The sequence below is a fragment of the Pipistrellus hanaki genome (genome assembly GCF_964339955.1).
Source record: "Pipistrellus hanaki genome assembly, chromosome: 9".
Classification (NCBI taxonomy): Eukaryota; Metazoa; Chordata; class Mammalia; order Chiroptera; family Vespertilionidae; genus Pipistrellus; species Pipistrellus hanaki.
Genome location: NC_140511.1, coordinates 44,728,560 through 44,746,613, shown reverse-complemented (window position 1 = coordinate 44,746,613; position 18,054 = coordinate 44,728,560). Strand labels below are relative to the sequence as shown.

Sequence of the window (18,054 nt, the reverse complement as noted above, 5' to 3'; positions counted from 1 at the left end):
CTCCAGCTACCTTAGTCATGGCCTTTCCCTTTGCTCCCACTAACAAGTTTCCAGAAACAGTATACACTGTGCCTCCACTGCTTCTTCTCCCATTTACTCCTCATGCTACTGTAGCAGGTTCTCAGCTTTCATTGGGGAACTTCAATTACTTTTTTAGGGTCACTAATATAACCATTACATGGGATATCATTTAAAAATTTTAACCCTAGCCGAAACCGGTTTAGCTCAGTGGATAGAGCCTCGGTCTGAAGACTGGAAGGTCCCAGGTTCGATTCCAGTCAAGGGCATGTACATTGGTTGCGGGCACGTCCCCGGTATGGGGCGTGCAGGAGGCAGCTGATTGATGATTCTCTCTCATCGGTGTTTCTAACTCTCTATCCCTCTCTCTTCCTCTTTGTAAAAAATCAATAACATGTATTTTTTTAAGATAAATAAATAAATAAATAATTTTTATCTTTAATAGACTTGACTGCATTAGCAATTCTATGCTATTGTTCATATATCACTGAGTCATGACACCATGCTCTTTTGGTTTTTATGGTTCCTATAAATTGTTTAAACTCACCTGACTTTAGAATATAAACTTTTACAGTAAATCAGCAGAGTTCCATTGTCACTGGTTTTCACTTATAAGTCCATTCTCTGAGATTGTTAACCCATAATGTTATATTAAAATGATTCACAATTTTCAAATCTATAAGGAGCAAAAATCTGAGTTTTTATCTCCAGTTCAAATCTGGAAAGTTTTGCCTGGAGATTCACATCTCACGGACACTTCATATTTAAGGATACCTTTAAGTGGGTTTCTCTTAGTCATTTCATATATTATAGACTTAAAATTGAATGTAATTGTTTTTCTTGGCTGTCTCTATTCACAGAATCTAATGATCTAATGGAGCTTAAAATTATGTCAATATATAAATAATAATAATAAAATGGATAAAATTATACCAGCATCTTTTCCTTGAATTTAAGACTTAAGATGTTTATATATTTTGCTAAATATCTGATATGAGTGCAGATAAATGTCAGAGTTCAATTTAGAGTTTTCTCAATGGTAGAGCACTTATTTATGAACTTAGATACTTCTCCTAACCCAAAGAAAATTTATCTAACTATTTTATATAGCTATATAATTTCTTATTTCTATAGGTTATGAGCATTGTGAGGACAAACACTACAAATCTATAAAACATGGAGATCTTCAGTAACTTCACTTCTACGTTTCCAACTTTCTTGTTGACCGGCATTCCTGGCCTGGAGTCTGTCCATGTCTGGATCTCCATTCCCTTCTGCTGTCTTTATGCCATTGCCCTCTCTGGGAACAGCATGATCCTGTTTGCCATCATCACCCAGCACAGCCTCCATGAACCCATGTACTATTTCCTCTCCATGCTGTCAACTGCTGACTTGGGCTTGACTATTTCTACAATGTCAACGACATTAGCTATCCTCTGGTTTAATGCAAGAGAAATCAGTCTAGATAGCTGCATTACCCAGATGTTTTTTCTTCATGGATTTGCTGTCATGGAATCTGGGGTGCTGGTGGCCATGGCTTTTGACCGCTTTGTGGCAATCTGTAACCCTCTAAGGTACACTACTAGTCTCACTAATTCCAGAATTATTCAAATAGGCCTCTTAATTATTTTACGCACTCTAGTAGTAATAGTGCCACTACTTTTGTTCCTTAAGCCCCTCTCCTTCTGTAAAGCAAATATCCTTTCCCATTCTTACTGCTACTATCCAGATGTAATTAAATTAGCATGTTCAGATACTCGGGCCAACAACATCTGTGGATTAATTGATCTCATTCTGACCACAGGAGTGGATACACCATGCATTGTCCTGTCTTATATTTTGATCATTCGCTCTGTGCTCAGTATGGCCTCCCCCAAAGAGCGGCACAAGGTCTTTAGTACTTGTGTCTCTCACGTTGGGGCGGTTGCCATTTTCTACATTCCCATGATTAGCTTGTCCTTGGTGCATCGCTATGGCCGATCAGCCCCCAAAGTGGTCCATTCAATGATGGCCCATGTATACTTGCTTTTGCCCCCTGTGCTCAACCCTGTCATCTATAGTGTGAAAACAAAACAGATCCGCAAGGCTATACTTAGTCTCTTCTTACAAAATAAACAGAGATTATTAATTTTGAGAAAAATCTGATAAAAGTCACTTTCACTGTTAGGAATATATTAGACTGACTATTACTTTTTCTCATTTTATTCATTTATTCAGCAAAAATTTAGTAAGCTTTTTATATTTGCTAATTCATTAGATAAAATAAGATATACCTCAATTACTTGTGGTTCACCAAATAAGGGAAGCAGGAAAATAATAATAAAAGTAATATACATAATAGTTAACATTTACTGAGTATTTATTTTATACTGTGTGGTCTACTAATAGCTTTTTAAAAATATACTGCTTTTATTTCTTTCAGAGACAAAAGGAGAGAGATAGAAACATCAATGATTACAGAGAATCATTGATCAGCTGTCTCCTGCATGAGCCCACAACGTAGGAATGTGCCCTGACCAGAATCAAACTGTGACCTCCTGGTTCATAGGTCAATGCTCAACCACTGATCCATACTGGCCAGGCTCTACTAACAGCTTTTTAAGATATATTCTATTTATCCTACATTAGTTCAATGAGATATATAAAATTATTAATTATACAGGAGTGGGCAAAAGTAGGTTAAATTAGCAGCCATCATTTTCTAAAAAAATAAATCGTAAGTAAAGATATGAAATAATAACAGAAAGAATAATAAGATAAATAATACAAATAGTACAATAATAAATAAATAACAATACAAGAATAAACTCTGTGTTTCACATGCTCACAACTATAAACCAACTTTTGCCAATCCCTGTATTTTAGAGATGAAGATGCTGAGGCCTAGAGACATTTAGTTCACCAAAGGCCAGACATCTAACAGAGAAGGATTGAGATTTTAATCCTTCTGCCGAAGCCAGTTTGGCTCAGTGGATAGAGCATCAGCCTGTGGACTGAAAGGTCCCAGGTTCAATTCTGGTCAAGGGCATTATACCTTAGTTGTGAGCACAACCCCAAGAGAGGATGTGCAAGAGGCAGCTGATCGATGATTCTAACTCTCTATCCCTCTCTTTTCCTCTCTGTAAAAATCAATAAAATATATTTTTTTAAAGAGATTTTAATCCTTCTGTATCTTACATACCATTCTCTTCACTAGTATATTGCATACTGTGCCCAGAGCATCTAGGAAAACTATTATAAGATCATTTGTAAGAACTTTATCTTTCTTAGTGTATATTTTAGCTAGTTTTCCTCATTCATAATTAATAGTACAAAAGATAGAAGGAAATCAAAACTGGTTTGGCTCAGTGGATAGAGCGTCAACCTGAGACTGAAAGGTCCCAGGTTCGATTCTGGTCAAGGGCATGTACTTTGGTTGTGGGCACATCCCCAGTAGGGAGTGTGCAGGAGGCAGCTCTTTGATGTTTCTAACTCTCTCTCTCCCTACCTCTTTGTAAAAAAATCAATAAAATATATTTAAAAAAAAAAAAAAAAAAAAAAAGATAGAAGGAATAGCATGTGTCATGGCAATACTATGTGTAAGCCATATTCGGTATCCAGTACTAGTTTCGTGCATTTGCTAATTCATTGGAGAAAATGGAAATTTTTGAGAACTGGAAAAGTCATGAAGTAGAATGTAAGGACATTCGGGTCAATGGCCCGCTTTGGAATCTGAAGCCTTTTCCAAAAAAAATATCACATATAAATACACACATTATTTTTCATAAAATTTCAGAAATTTCACAAATGTCATGAAGGATGATGCCATTCTCTTACCCAACCAAAGAATCGAGGTAAATAATTCATGGTGCTCAGCTACAAACAGCTCTATATAGCTAGATCTAAAATATTTGGTCTCTTAAAATAGACTCAAAGCAACTACATGAAGCCTAACATTTGGTTTATAAAATGCTAGAAACTGAGATGGAAACCTGGATTTTACTGTTGGAAAAGTGATTAAAAAGAATAAGAGATGTTTCATGTATCCCATAAACACTGGGAGAAGTAAAAATCCATCTTTCCAAAGACCATTATGTATATCTCTTTTAACTATGTGTTCAATGATGTTATATTGGCAGCTCGAAATCCGCATTGATACCATGAAAATAGCACTGCAAAGGTACTTTTTCCTCAGTGAATTGGTTTACCAGAAAACCATTGACTGGGAGCCTACCTTGTGTAGGCCTTGTGAGAAGTAATACAAATGAAAAGATCAATAAAACATATTTAAACCTAGCTGCTTTGGCTCAGTGGATAGAGCATCAGCCAGCAGAGAGACGGGTCCTGGGTTTGATTCTTGCCAAGGGCACATATCTCGGTTGCCGGATTGATCCTGGCCCTGGTTGGACACATGCAGAAGGCAACTAATCAACGTGTCTCTCTCACATTGATGTTTCTCTCTGTGTCTCTCCCCCTTCCTTCCACTCTCTCTAAAAATCAATGGGAAAATATTTTTAGGTAAGAATTCACAATGACAAAAAACATACTTAAATAAAACAATTATCAAAATACCTGACAGAAAGTACCTTTAACTCAATGAAATGTTTAATTATAGGAACTTACTGAAGGGGAGTGCTATTTCATGCCGGCCACTGTGCTACCCATTGGTAACTCCAATCCCCCAACTTTCTTCGGCTGGAGTTCCAGGACTAGAAGCTTTTCACATCTGGTTTCCCTTCCCTCTTTGTGTGGTTCACCTTTTGGAGAACAGCACAAACTCTACGTCATGATCGCTGACTCCAAATTCCACAAGCCCATTTACTATTCCTCTTCATACTCTCCACCACTGGCATGTGCATCTCTATTTCTTTTCTTCCCACAACCCTGGGTATCCACTGGTTTAATGCCAGGACCATCAGCCTAGATGCCAGCATTATACAACTGTTCTTTCTGCATGGATTTACCCTTATGGAATCCACTTTGCTTTTGGCCATGGATTTCAACCGGTTTGTTGCTATCTGCAATCCCCTAAAATATGCCATTTCACACAATTATTTTTTCATAGTTCATTTTTGTTGTAGAGGTATCAGTCCAGACATGTGATAGGGGTTTCTGATAGAGTTATAAAGCTTGAATTGAACACTCCACTCTGCCATTAAGTGTTCTCATGCAAGGAAGCACAGGAAGAGAAAAAAGCCAAATATAAATTAAGGAAAAATAGCCAAATAGAGAACACTTTATTATTTATTTGGTATCTGGACAAATGCAAGACTCTTTGCCAACGTGAGACTTCCTTATAAAGGGAAACATAATATTTGGGTATGTATCTTGTCTTTTCATATGAATATAGAATTGCTAGGTCTATAAACTAATCTGCATCTGTTACTCAACTACCCAAGGTACACAACCAACTTTTTGAATAAGGTTAGCCAAAATCCCCCTTGTGTCCAGGATGTTACATTACCATAGGGAAATATTAAGTATGAGAGCAAGAACACTGGCATGAGATAACTCATTATTCACCTACAATGACCTCAGCCATGAGAAAAATGTGTCTCATTTAATTGATTAGGGACTAATCCATTTCTTGGGGAAAAGCTAATGAGTTATTGAAAAGAGATGGATTCAAGAGTAGATGTCATCCTTCCTATGGATCATTGTAGTAATGCAGACTGTGGTACATATTCCTTCCATCTTCATTGTCACCATAATTATTCCAGTTAATACTGGTTTGCTTTCTTATCTTCCCAGAATACTGATAATCCAGAGACTATGACATGCACTTCTCTATTCCCCAGTGACATAGCAAGATCCAAACATTCATTTAAATGGATAATTTGGTTTATTTGCTTTGCATTAAAGGTCTCTAAGGGCCACTTGTCACTTGAGCTAGTAGCTAAAACCCTTCTGAGATTACACAACATTGTCCTATATTTATAGATGAAGAGTAAAGTTTTCCTCTTTTTATGACTCCAGGGAAATTTAAATTGCCAAAAGCCCCAGAGCTTAATTCCAATTTATTATAAAGTCCATGGCTCCAGAACTTAACTTGTTCTTGCTCTGCTAGTGAAGACAGAAAAGGTTCCTCTTCTCATATGAAGCTGGTAAGGAGGTGAGAAAAGTGTTAATTGTGGTTGCCAAGGGTTTGGAATGGGGAAAATAAGAAGTTATTGTTTTATACAATGAAAGATGTATGGAGATGAATGGTGGCAATGTTTACACAACATTAAGAATGTGGGGGGGTGCACAATGGGGTGATAAGGACAATATGTAATACCTTAATAAAGAAATAAAGAATGTATTTAATATCACTGAACTACACATCTAAAAATGGTTGATGGTAAAATATTTTTTGGTTATTTGATCACAATAAAAACTATTGTGGGGGGGGAAATTGCACTTGGTGATATTTCCCTCTTCTAACCCTCCACCAACTAGCACTTACTAGAAATGAGAATCCTCATCTTTTTTAGAGCTAATTATCATCATGCTGCTTATTCAATCACCCACTACGGTATTCAGTGATTTTCTACATCAATTAATCCCTAGCATTCCATATTTTCGGTTTCTTACTATGTAGTGTATGTATCTTTGACATCAGTTTATAAATATGTTCATTTGTCAAGGTCTTTCCATTCTTACAAAAATCTTACATTCCCCTTACAGTCTTCTTTGGTCATTGTTTATTTTTCTCCTTCTCTGCCTTCACTGATAAGTTTCAAAAATACTAGACACTGTGCCTCCACTACTTGTTTTTCTACTCATTCTTCAGGTCTCTGAGGCAGATTCTTAGCATACAGATATATATGCACTGAGTGGCCAGATTATTATGATCTCTGAACACATAAAAATCTGGCCACTCAGTGTATATCCTATATAACAAAAGGCTAATATGCAAGTTGTCCCCTCGACCAGAAGTTAGACCAGCAGGCAAGCTGGCAAACCGCTCATATCCCCTCCCCCTGGACAGGCTGGCCAGGTGGCCAGACCTACCCATGCACAAATTCATGCACCAGGCCTCTAATATTATATATATATATATATATATATATATATATATATATATATATATATATATATATGCATGCGCACTGAGTGGCCATATTATTATGTATTCAGAGTAGCCATATTATTATGTATTCAGAGATCATAATAATCTGGCCACTCAGTGTGTGTGTGTGCGTGTGTGTGTGTGTGTGTATATATATATATATATATTGATATATATATATTGATTTCAGAGAGGGAGAGGGAGAGAGAGATAAAAACATCAATGATGAAAGAGAATCTTTGTTTGGCTGCCTTCTGCATGCCCCCAACACTGGAGATCGAGCCCACAATCCAGGCATGTGCCTTGACGGGAATCAAGAATCCTACAATCACAGGCTTATGCTCTATCCACTGAGCCAAACCAACTAGGGCATGTCTTGGACTTCAGCTATGTTCTTTCTAGGATCACTACTGTGTCCTCAGATGTATTTGAAGATTTTAATCTTTAGAAGACTTGACCTCTGAAGCAGTTTAACACAGACGTGCATACAAAACCCAGTCATGACACTGTCCTCCTGATTTTAATGTTCCTGTAGAGCTGCCTAGTTTCATCTTGATTTACAGTATACAGACCTTTCCAATAACTTTCTCATCTTCACCAGTTATCTCTTGTAAATCTAATTTCTGAGATTGTTGATCTACCAGTGTTTCCCAAACTTTTGACATATGTGTACCCCTTCTATAATTTTCGTAGCACTGAGTACCCCTCGTACTCATGAGAAGGTAGAATTAGGCGCAGCTAAGCACGGTGCAGTGCATATCCCCACCAAACTCCGGTGCAACACGTATCCCCACCAAACTCTTCCTGTACCCCTGGGGATACAGGTACCACACTTTGGGAAATACTGATCTATACTGTTTGATTAAAATGGCACTTATACAATGATAGCTTCCAAATGTATATTACCAGCAAAAATCTGAGATTTGTATCCACAAGAGCATTGCCGACCAATAGATATTTTTAAGTGGATTTCTATTAGTCATTTCATACAAGTCATTAAAAATGAATGCACTGATTTTTTAACTAAGTCTCTAATCATTTAATATTGCCATTTAATGGAGCTATAAGTTCTGTCAATATAGAAAATAATTACATTTCGATATGTATAAAACTATATTGACATATTGATCTTGAATTTAACAATAAACACACATCTGTGTATGTATGTATAAAATAGCGTTTGATTTAGAGTATTCTCAATAAGTACTTACTGATATCTTGAGATAACTTTTCTTAATCAAAAGAAAATTTATCTAACTATTTTATATAGCTATATAATTTCTTATTTCTATAGGATATGAGCATTGTGAAGACAAATGCTACAAATCTATAAAACATGGAGATCTTCAGTAACTTCACTTCTAAGTTTCCAACTTTCTTGTTGATCGGCATTCCTGGCCTGGAGTCTGTCCATGCCTGGATCTCCATTCCCTTCTGCTGTCTTTATGCCATTGCCCTCTCTGGGAACAGCATGATCCTGTTTGCCATCATCACCCAGCACAGCCTCCATGAACCCATGTACTATTTCCTCTCCATGCTGTCAACTGCTGACTTGGGCTTGACTATTTCTACAATGTCAACGACATTAGCTATCCTCTGGTTTAATGCAAGAGAAATCAGTCTAGATAGCTGCATTACCCAGATGTTTTTTCTTCATGGATTTACTTTCATAGAATCTGGGGTGCTGGTGGCCATGGCTTTTGACCGCTTTGTGGCAATCTGTAACCCTCTAAGGTACACTGCTATTCTCACTAATTCCAGAATTATTCAGATGGGTCTCTTCATTATTTCACGCACTGTAATATTAATAGTGCCACTACTCTTGCTCCTTAAGCCCCTCTCCTTCTGTAAAGCAAATATCCTTTCCCATTCTTACTGCTACCATCCAGATGTAATTAAATTAGCATGTTCAGATACTCGGGCCAACAACATCTGTGGACTAATTGATCTCATTCTGACCACAGGAGTGGATACACCATGCATTGTCCTGTCTTATATTTTGATCATTCGCTCTGTGCTCAGTATGGCCTCCCCCAAAGAACGGCACAAGGTCTTTAGTACTTGTGTCTCTCACATTGGGGCGGTTGCCATTTTCTACATTCCCATGATTAGCTTGTCCTTGGTGCATCGCTATGGCCAATCAGCCCCCAAAGTGGTCCATTCAATGATGGCCCATGTATACTTGCTTTTGCCCCCTGTGCTCAACCCTGTCATCTATAGTGTGAAAACAAAACAGATCCGCAAGGCTATACTTAGTCTTCTTCTTGCAAAATAAACAGAGATGACTAATTTTAAGAAAAGCCAGATAAAAGTTACTTTCACTGTAAAAAGCAACCCTGGTAGGTAACTGCCTGTCTTTTCTCATTTCATTCATTGATTCAACATTTAATAAGCATTTTTGTATTTTTAGTTATCAAATATACATATTCTATACCTCAGAAATTTTTAAGTCCAATAATGGAAACAGGAAAATATAATAATGAAATATTGAAAATCACATCCCGTTGTAATTACCATTTATTATGTTATATTCGGTCCCCTGTTAGCTGCTTTTGAGATATACAGGGGTAAGCAAAAATCAGTTTATAGTCGCACATTTGAAAAAGACAAGCAAGTTCAATAAATAATAATATTTAAAAAGCTTTGTGTTTTGTGTACTTACAACTGTAAACCTACTTTTGACCACCCCTGTATTCTATTTATTGTTTTAAATGACTCAATGAAATTAGTAATATTTTTAAAGATGAAGAAACTGGAGCCTAGAAACATTCATTTATTCATCAAAGGCCAGACATCCATAGAGCAAAGTGTAATCTGAATCCATGAGTTTTGTGTCTTAGACACCAGGCTCTTCACTAGTGTTTTGCATACTCTGACTAAAAGCATCTAGGAAACATGTTATGAGATTAAAGGTTAACACTAGATCTTCAGTTCTATAGATCATGGTTTAAAAAGTCATAATGGCTTCCTTAGTGTATTCTTTAGTTTTTCTTCATTAATTAGTAATAAAGCAAAATATAGGTTCATATATGCTCAAAAAGTAAGCAATCAATCAGTATCTATACTTGATTGTCAATAGTTAAAGCTTCAAGGATTAGGGACATTTGGTAATTCATCACAGGAAATGGGAACTTTGGATAACTGAACAGATAGTGTAGTAGTAAAATGTAAGGAAGTTAGGGGCATAAGCTCTTTACCATTTTCTGCACAAGTTGGAATCTAATGAAACCCATTACCCCTTCTCCACAGAAAAATCACATACTATTTCCCATGAAAGTCAGAGATTTTACAAATGCCAAAGAGGACCTACATGGCTCTCCTAACCAGCCAAAATAAAGAATTCATTGCTTTCAGCATATAAACAGTTATTCATAGCTAGACTTAAGCTATTTGGCTCCTGGAAAGAGACTCACAGTAACTATATCAATTTTAAGAGGCAGGCAGCTTAAAACTCAACTGAATAAATTGGTAGAATAACTCAGAGAAAAAATAGAGGTAGGAACCTGATGGGAGTCGCATCAATTTTGTTGTAGTTGAGTAATTAATCAATAGGAGGGATGTTCCATGTATCCCATGAACACTGGGACAGCACAGTGTGCTGGAGCTCACACCAGCTTGTGAGGACCTATAGTGTGTATCTCATCTCAACTTTGTGTTCAGTGATGCTTTACAGACAGCTGAAATCAGCATTTTGCATATACCATGGGAATCAGTAAACTGCAAATGAAGAGGGCACTTGTTTGTTTTCAGAGACAAGGTTTACCAGCACACCAGTGACTGGGCGTCTACCTTATGTTTGGCCTTGTGAAAAGCAATAAAAAATAAAAGTAAAAACGTATTCCTCTACACTCAAGGGCTTAAAGTCTAATATGTGAAGTAGTAACATAGACAAGTTCTAAAATAATGCAATAAACATTGTGATAGTTTATAATACAAAATTATACCCCTTGTTTGAATTGCCATTTAAGTTGAAGTGGTTCCAAAGGTTAATGGAGAATAGCATTCTGACAATTCTGTGGAATAATGTAAGTATTGTGTCACCATTTTATTTTTCATGGAAAAATACTCTCCTGAGTTTTAAAATTTATAGTCTTAACTAAATTTAGCACTGAAAAATATGACAACCACATCTTTTGTTATTTTTTTCTTTTGTTTTCGTTATCCATCAGTTTTTTCTAAGTGAATGAGATGACAATATTTGTATTACTTGCTTAAAAAACGTATTTTGCTTGAACAATACTATTTTATAAAGGAAGTGATTAGATTTGGTTTAGAAATGTAGTTGTGCTTCCTGAATTTTTATGTGGGAGACTTTGGTTCTGATAATTCTACATGCCTGTTAGCTCTTTGGAACTTCAGAAAGAAAAAAACACAGAATATTAAAGTAGAAGGACTTTTTAAAAAAAATATATTTTATTGATTTTTTTACAGAGAGGAAGAGAGAGGGATTGAGAATTAGAAACATGGATGAGAGAGAATCATTGATCAGCTACCTTTTGCACACCCCCTACTGGGGATGTGCCCGCAACCAAGGCACATGCCCCTGACGGAATCAAACCTGGGACCTTTCAGCCTGCAGGCCGACGCTCTATCCACTGAGCCAAAGCATTTTCGGCAAGTTGAGGGACTTTTACTTTCAGATATTGTACTTAAAGAGCTACAATTGCGAAGTGTGTTCCTAGATAAATCACACACACACAAAAGAAAGGAAAAAACTCTATCTATGGAGGACAATAGCTAGAACTGAGCAAGAGAACAAGATGATGGCAAAGAAGAAATCTTTTTGATATATTTGGGGACTCATAAAGTGCAAGCAAAATCTTGGATAACTTCGCTTAGTGTGAATTGTACTGCTGGTTTACAAAATGTCCAGGATACTATACAGACATGTCACTTGGTACAATTCTCAATGAGAATAAATTAGTGCTTAGCTTAGTAGGTAGAGTAGGTTTGAGGTAAAATTATTTAATTCACATTCTAATAAATTTCGTAGCTCAAGGAGACACCATTAAAAAGATACTCATAATAGCCGAAACTGGTTTGGCTCAGTGGATAGTGCGTCGGCCTGCAGACTGAAAGGTTCCAGGTTCGATTCCAGTCAAGGGCATGTACCTTGGTTGCGGGCACATCCCCAGTAGGGGGTGTGCAAGAGGCAGCTGATTGATGATTCTCTCTCATCGATGTTCCTAACTCTCTATCCCTCCCTCTTCCTCTCTGTAAAAAAATCAATAAAAATATTTTTTTAAAAAAGATACTCATACTAGAGTCTTGAGGATCAGAGTAGCTCATTCCATAGGTCACAAGTAGAAATGAAAAAGAGCGACAAGAAAGAAAAAAGCATGTGTGTGCATGTGAAGGCATAGCATTGTTTTCACTATATTTTTCATACACTATGTAAGTCTTGATTCTTTCATTTATATATACATCTGTTGTGTTCTCTGCCTGTTCTCTCTCTTTAACTGATCCATCTAGTACCCTGCCATCTAATAAATTTATGGAAAAATGAATTTAAATGTTTTCCTCAGAAGGATGGACCTACTGAAATCTCTCAGCCTTGAAGTCAATTACTTTCTTATTTCTTTCATGACCCAGGTTTCCAACCAGGCTTGTATTCTCACCATTTCTTTCATACCAGAGCTTAACTTGACTCGTGCTGTTTTCCACTCTAAGATACCACATGCCTGCCTCTTTTGCTTTTAGTCTACAGTGGTGCCTCGCATAACGAACGCCTCGCACAGCGAACTTTGGACAGGTTTTTCATGAAACCATCGGCCAAAAAGCAGAAAATGGATGAAGATGTGCAAGATTCGGTAGACTCTACTTAGTCTGTCTTAAAATTAAAAAAATGTGTGTTTTTTAAAAAAAAAAAATATGTTTTTAGATGTATCTAAATAAAAATATGTCATCTTAGCATATTTTTTTATGTCATCTTAGCATATTTTATGCTACAGAAAGAATTATTTTTTTTAACATGTATTGTTATGGGAAAACGCGTTTCACATAACGAGCTTTTCGCATAACAAGCTTGCTCCTGGAACGAATTAAGTTCGTTGTGTGAGGCACCACTGTACATTGTATTTGTAGTTCCACTCCTTTTATGAACCATTCTTTTACCCATTGACTAAAATGTCTGAGGAAAATGAATATGCTGGGATGGGTAAATTATATAAGGCAAGAATCAACCCTAGGGTATGTCCCATGAGAGGCCCAGAGGATACCGCCATTCATCAAAGCCATTAGGAATGAGCTGTGAAAGTGATACCAGCATCACTAAGAAGTTGAGAAGTGGCTCTTTTCTGTTGACCAGGAATGACAGTAAGAGATGCAATCCTAGAACCAGGCCCATGAATATGAATGTATATGATGAGGCCTTGACATAATAGAAACCAGATAGCAGTGGTTAATCACCAAAAATCAGGAGGGACTGCAATTATCATAAGGACCTACAAGGTCCAAAAGGCAGACAGGAAAGCTTAATGTGCAAATAGTTGTGAAGGTGATTAATAGAGCAGACATCATTGGGGCAAAATAGATAAGTAGCCAACAAGGCGATAAGTAGCATTTACTACAAAAAAGAAGACAAATGGGCAAAAAGAAGGAGACTGGAAGAACTATCATACCTTGATGTAAACTTTGTGTTACGTAAAGACGGCAAAAAATAGTTTTGGTAGAAAGTATCTTACTCTGAAGCGTAATTCTTTACAGGTTAGTAAAAGCCACTGGGTATCCTCAAGCCAAAGTCACCTGTCAGACAAGTCCTGTGCCCTCCGGGAATGGGCCTGCCTTAGTTTCCCTGCCACACTCAATCGCTGTCTGGAGAAGCTCATGGGAAATGTGGCCATCTTTGAACTTGATCATGGATTTAAGAGCTCAGTCATTAAGATTGTTTTTCTCCATTCATCTAAGGTGTGAAGGGCTCATTTTAATAACCGCCTTATCTCAAATTAAAAGAAAAATATTTAGGGCAATACAAACAGAAGCAAAACAACTGATTCTTGAGACAGAGAAGCCAGAGCAGCTAGGCTGCTCAGGAGAAGTTAAAGAGTATGTCATTTTCCGAGTCTTCATGCATCTCCCTTGAAGTTTCTGATGCTCAGGAAATAAAATAGCAGGGTGAAGAATACATGAGTGTTCCTTTTGCAGCTTTTCTGTAACCCAGAAACTATTTTGAAATATAGTGTTAAAAATTCTCATGAGAGAGCTTCTGATTGGCCCTGCTTGGATCTGGTGTCTAAGGCTCCAGTGTTGATCAATCAGGTTCATGTGTGCAGGGGTGTTGCCTTGGGCCGCCCCTTTAAGCTTGTGGCTTATGTCTTACTGCTACACTGCATATCTGAAACTAAGGTAATATTGAATGTTGACTGTAATTGGAAAATTTAAAAATACTTTTAAAGAAAAAAAGGGGAAATAATTTTGCCATAGAACCATCCAACACCATTCTAATACCCACTCTTTATTCACCAACAGAGTGCATTAAGAACATGTGATTAGTGACAAATGTCTTCAACTCAATAGTCATGATCCTGGGGATTAAATAAATGACTAAACAGAAGAATATTTTCAACTTTAAGTTTCCCTTTTAGCAAAACAGCTCAAGGCAAAAGTACCGAGAATTACAAAATCAGTGATTAGATGAATAACAGAACAGTCATATGAAATTGCAAAGTGTAAAGACATTATTAACATGTCCTATCTTTCCTGCAGGCAAAAAGAGATAAATTCAGATAATTTTGAAGCAAATATTTAAAATTCTTACTTTGTTAGGCATAGAAATGATAAACTGTCCCTCATGTATAATTTAGGCTCTTCATAAAATGTTCCTGTTTTTTATATTAAATAATTACTTATTCTGACAATTACTGTTTTATAAATTTAATTTAATACTGATACTTTGTTACTAAGTACAAACAGTGCTATATATCATTAAAAGTTTAAAGAACTAATAATTCTCAATCTGAGGCAACTTATGAGAATTAAACAAAATATACAAAAATAATTGCATCATATCTATGGTAACTTAAATCTATGTTTCTATATTCATTGCCCCATTTTGCGTTAGTCAGAGAAGAAATCCATTATTCAAAACTAATTTTATAAAATTATACATTTATTTTTCATTATTTATTCATTCAATGAATATTTGCCAATAGCTGCTCTGTAAAAATAAATAAAACATGCTCTCAAAGGGCATGTACTCTCACAAAGCATTTCTAACTGTGTCTTTTCTATCAAAATAATCTACATGGCTCATCAGTACCTCAAAGTCAGCAAGTCCAAAACCAAATTTATTTTGTTTCATTTATAAACAATCGAATCTGTCTGTATATGAGTGAAATTATTTCTGACAATGAAAGATGTAGGCAATTAAAAGATATCCTTCATTGAAAAAACTAGACCAAGTGCTCCTCTGACCCGCAGCAACATGTCTTTCTGTTTAAATGTCTAGGTGATCCAAACTAAAAAATTTTTATCTTCCTTTGTAATGCCACCCTCTTTTTAGTCAACCAAGTCTAATTTAATGATGTCACCTTTGGCCTTTATCTCTATCTTTAACATCAGAATTATTACCATATAAACTTATCACTTCTTTGATGCTGCAACTTACTAAACTTTCTCATTCCCAAATCCACAATTCTGTGCCTTTAGAATCTCTCTTTGCTATCAGTACATCCTATCTGCTGGGGCCCTACTCCAGGCTCCCCTCATTGCAATTTATCTTCTATGCAATTGTCAGGTTAATCTTATAATGTAATCACAACATTGCTTAAAATAACCTTCAATAGCTCCTCCTGCTGTCCAAATTATAAACAAATTCCATCAGCCAAGAAAACACTAAATCTTGCCGAAACCAGTTTGGCTTAGTGGTAGAGTGTCAGTCTGCAGACTGAAAGGTCCCAGGTTCGATTCCGGTCAAGGGCAGGTACATTGGTTGCGGGCACATTCCTGGTAGGGGTTGTGCAAGAGGCAGCTGGTCGATGTTTCTCTCTCATCGACGTTTCTAGCTCTCTATCTCTCTCCCTTCCTCTCTGTAAAAAAATCAATAAAATATATTTTTTTTAAAAAAGAAAACACTAAATCTTAATCTTATGTATTTTCCTTAACATTTTTAAAATATGTTTTTATTGATTTCAGAGAGGAAGAGAAAGGGGAAAGAGAGAAAGAAAGAGATGAAAGAGAATCCTTGATCACCTGACTCCTGCATACTTCACACTGGGGGCTGAGCTGGCAGGCAATCCAGGCATATGCCCTGACCAACCAGTAAGCGAACCATGGCCTCCTGGTTCATAGATCGATGCTCAACCTCTGAGCTACACCAGCCCCTTACATTTTAAGAAATTATCTAGTTCCATGGTTGGCAAACTGTGGCTCTCAAGCCACATGTGGCTCTTTGGCCCATTGAATGTGGCTCTTCCACAAAATAGCATGGCCTGGGCGAGTCCATTTTGAAGAAGTGGTGTTAGAGGAAGTTTAAGTTTAAAAAATTTGGCTCTCAAAAGAAATTTCAATCGTACTGTTGATATTTAGCTCTGTTGACTAATGAGTTTGCCGACCACTGATCTTGTTCATCATTCTATTTTTCAGATAAAGAAACTTATGCCCTTAGCTGTAGTGTCTTTTCTTTGAGCCACACAGTTGGCAGAGCAGTTTTCTGGTTTTCTGGTTGTATAATGGAAGATTCTTAGAACTCTACTATGTACCTCTCAGTGATGGAAATGCTTAAACTATATGCTGCCATCTTTGTTGAGTCTTTTCTCCACTTATGTAAAAATGTATACCAAAATTATAAATATATTTGCAGTAAACCTAGGGATGCAGGTATCTCTTAGAGATTCTGATTTCAATTTCCCAGAGGTGAAATATTGGATCACATGGTATGGTAATTCTATTTTTAATTTTCAAGAAACCCTCATACTGTTTATTATAATGGTTGTACCAATTTAAATTCTCACCAACATTATACCAGAATTCTGTAATCTCCATATGCTCAGCAACATTTGTCACCTTTTCTGTTTTTAATAGAAGGCACTTTAACAAGTGTGAGGTAATATTGTGATTTTGATCTCCATTTCTCTGATAGCGAGCACCTTTACATGTATCTGTTGGCCTATAGTTAACAATACTATCGTATATAATTAAATTTGATAAGAAGGTAGTTCTTACCACAACATAATAATACTAGAGGCTCAGTGCATGAATTCATTCACCAGTGGGGTCCTTAGGCCTGACCTGCAGGATTGGGCCAAAACTGGCTCTCCGACATCCCCCGAGGGGTCCCAGACTGTGAGAGGGTGCAGGCCAGGCCAACTAGGGAGGGACCTCAGGAGGGCTCCAGGGCATGTTCAGCCCATCTTGCTCAGTCCCGATTGTTCAGACCCCAGCAGCAAGCTAACCTATCGGTTGGAGCATCTGCCCTCTGGGGGTCAGTGCATGTCATAGCGAGCAGTTGAACAGCCTTAGCATATCATTAGCATATTACACTTTGGTTGAACAACCAACTGGACACTCAGCATATTAGGCTTTTATTATTATATATGATAATAATAAACATAATAATAGAGGGGTAGGAGGAAACTGAGAAGTGATGGATATTTTTATGGCCTTGATGGTTACATGGTTGTACATTTATCCCCAAACTCATCAAGTTGTGTACACTATATACACTGTTTTTATATGTCAATCAAACCACAATAAAGTAGTTAAGGTAAGATTTCTACGCAAGTTCTACAAAATAAGCTTTCTAAACTCACCAGCAATATTTACCACCACCACCCCCACCCCCTTCCCCGTAATACTGACTGATGTGTTAGTAGCTACTTTAATACTCATAGCTCATTCTCTGTGTCCTCAGTGCCCCCAGTAAGTGAACTGTAGGCTACTTGTTTTTTTTCTCAATCATCATAATTATTGTAATAGAAATTTATACAGTTTATTAAAATATGGTTTATGAAAGGAAGATAATATGAAATTCAAGTTTACAGAACTACATTAAAAGGCCCTAACTCTAC

At 36.8% G+C, this 18,054-nt stretch overlaps 2 protein-coding genes across 2 annotated transcripts; both read left to right on the top strand.

The window, feature by feature from the left end:
• Nucleotides 1-1,194: 1,194 nt before the first annotated feature.
• Nucleotides 1,195-2,163, top strand: LOC311627530 (olfactory receptor 51F1-like; the record flags this gene model as incomplete). The annotated part of the gene is made up of 1 exon (XM_084894039.1): nucleotides 1,195-2,163. One exon carries the CDS (start codon nucleotides 1,195-1,197, stop codon nucleotides 2,161-2,163), a length of 969 nt encoding a protein of 322 aa, XP_084750165.1.
• Nucleotides 2,164-8,384: 6,221 nt separating this feature from the next.
• LOC311627774 (olfactory receptor 51F1-like) lies at nucleotides 8,385-9,323 on the top strand (the record flags this gene model as incomplete). Its single annotated transcript, XM_084894334.1, has 1 exon — nucleotides 8,385-9,323. The coding sequence occupies one exon, from the start codon at nucleotides 8,385-8,387 to the stop codon at nucleotides 9,321-9,323; it is 939 nt and encodes a 312-aa protein (XP_084750460.1).
• Between the last annotated feature and the right edge of the window lie 8,731 nt (nucleotides 9,324-18,054).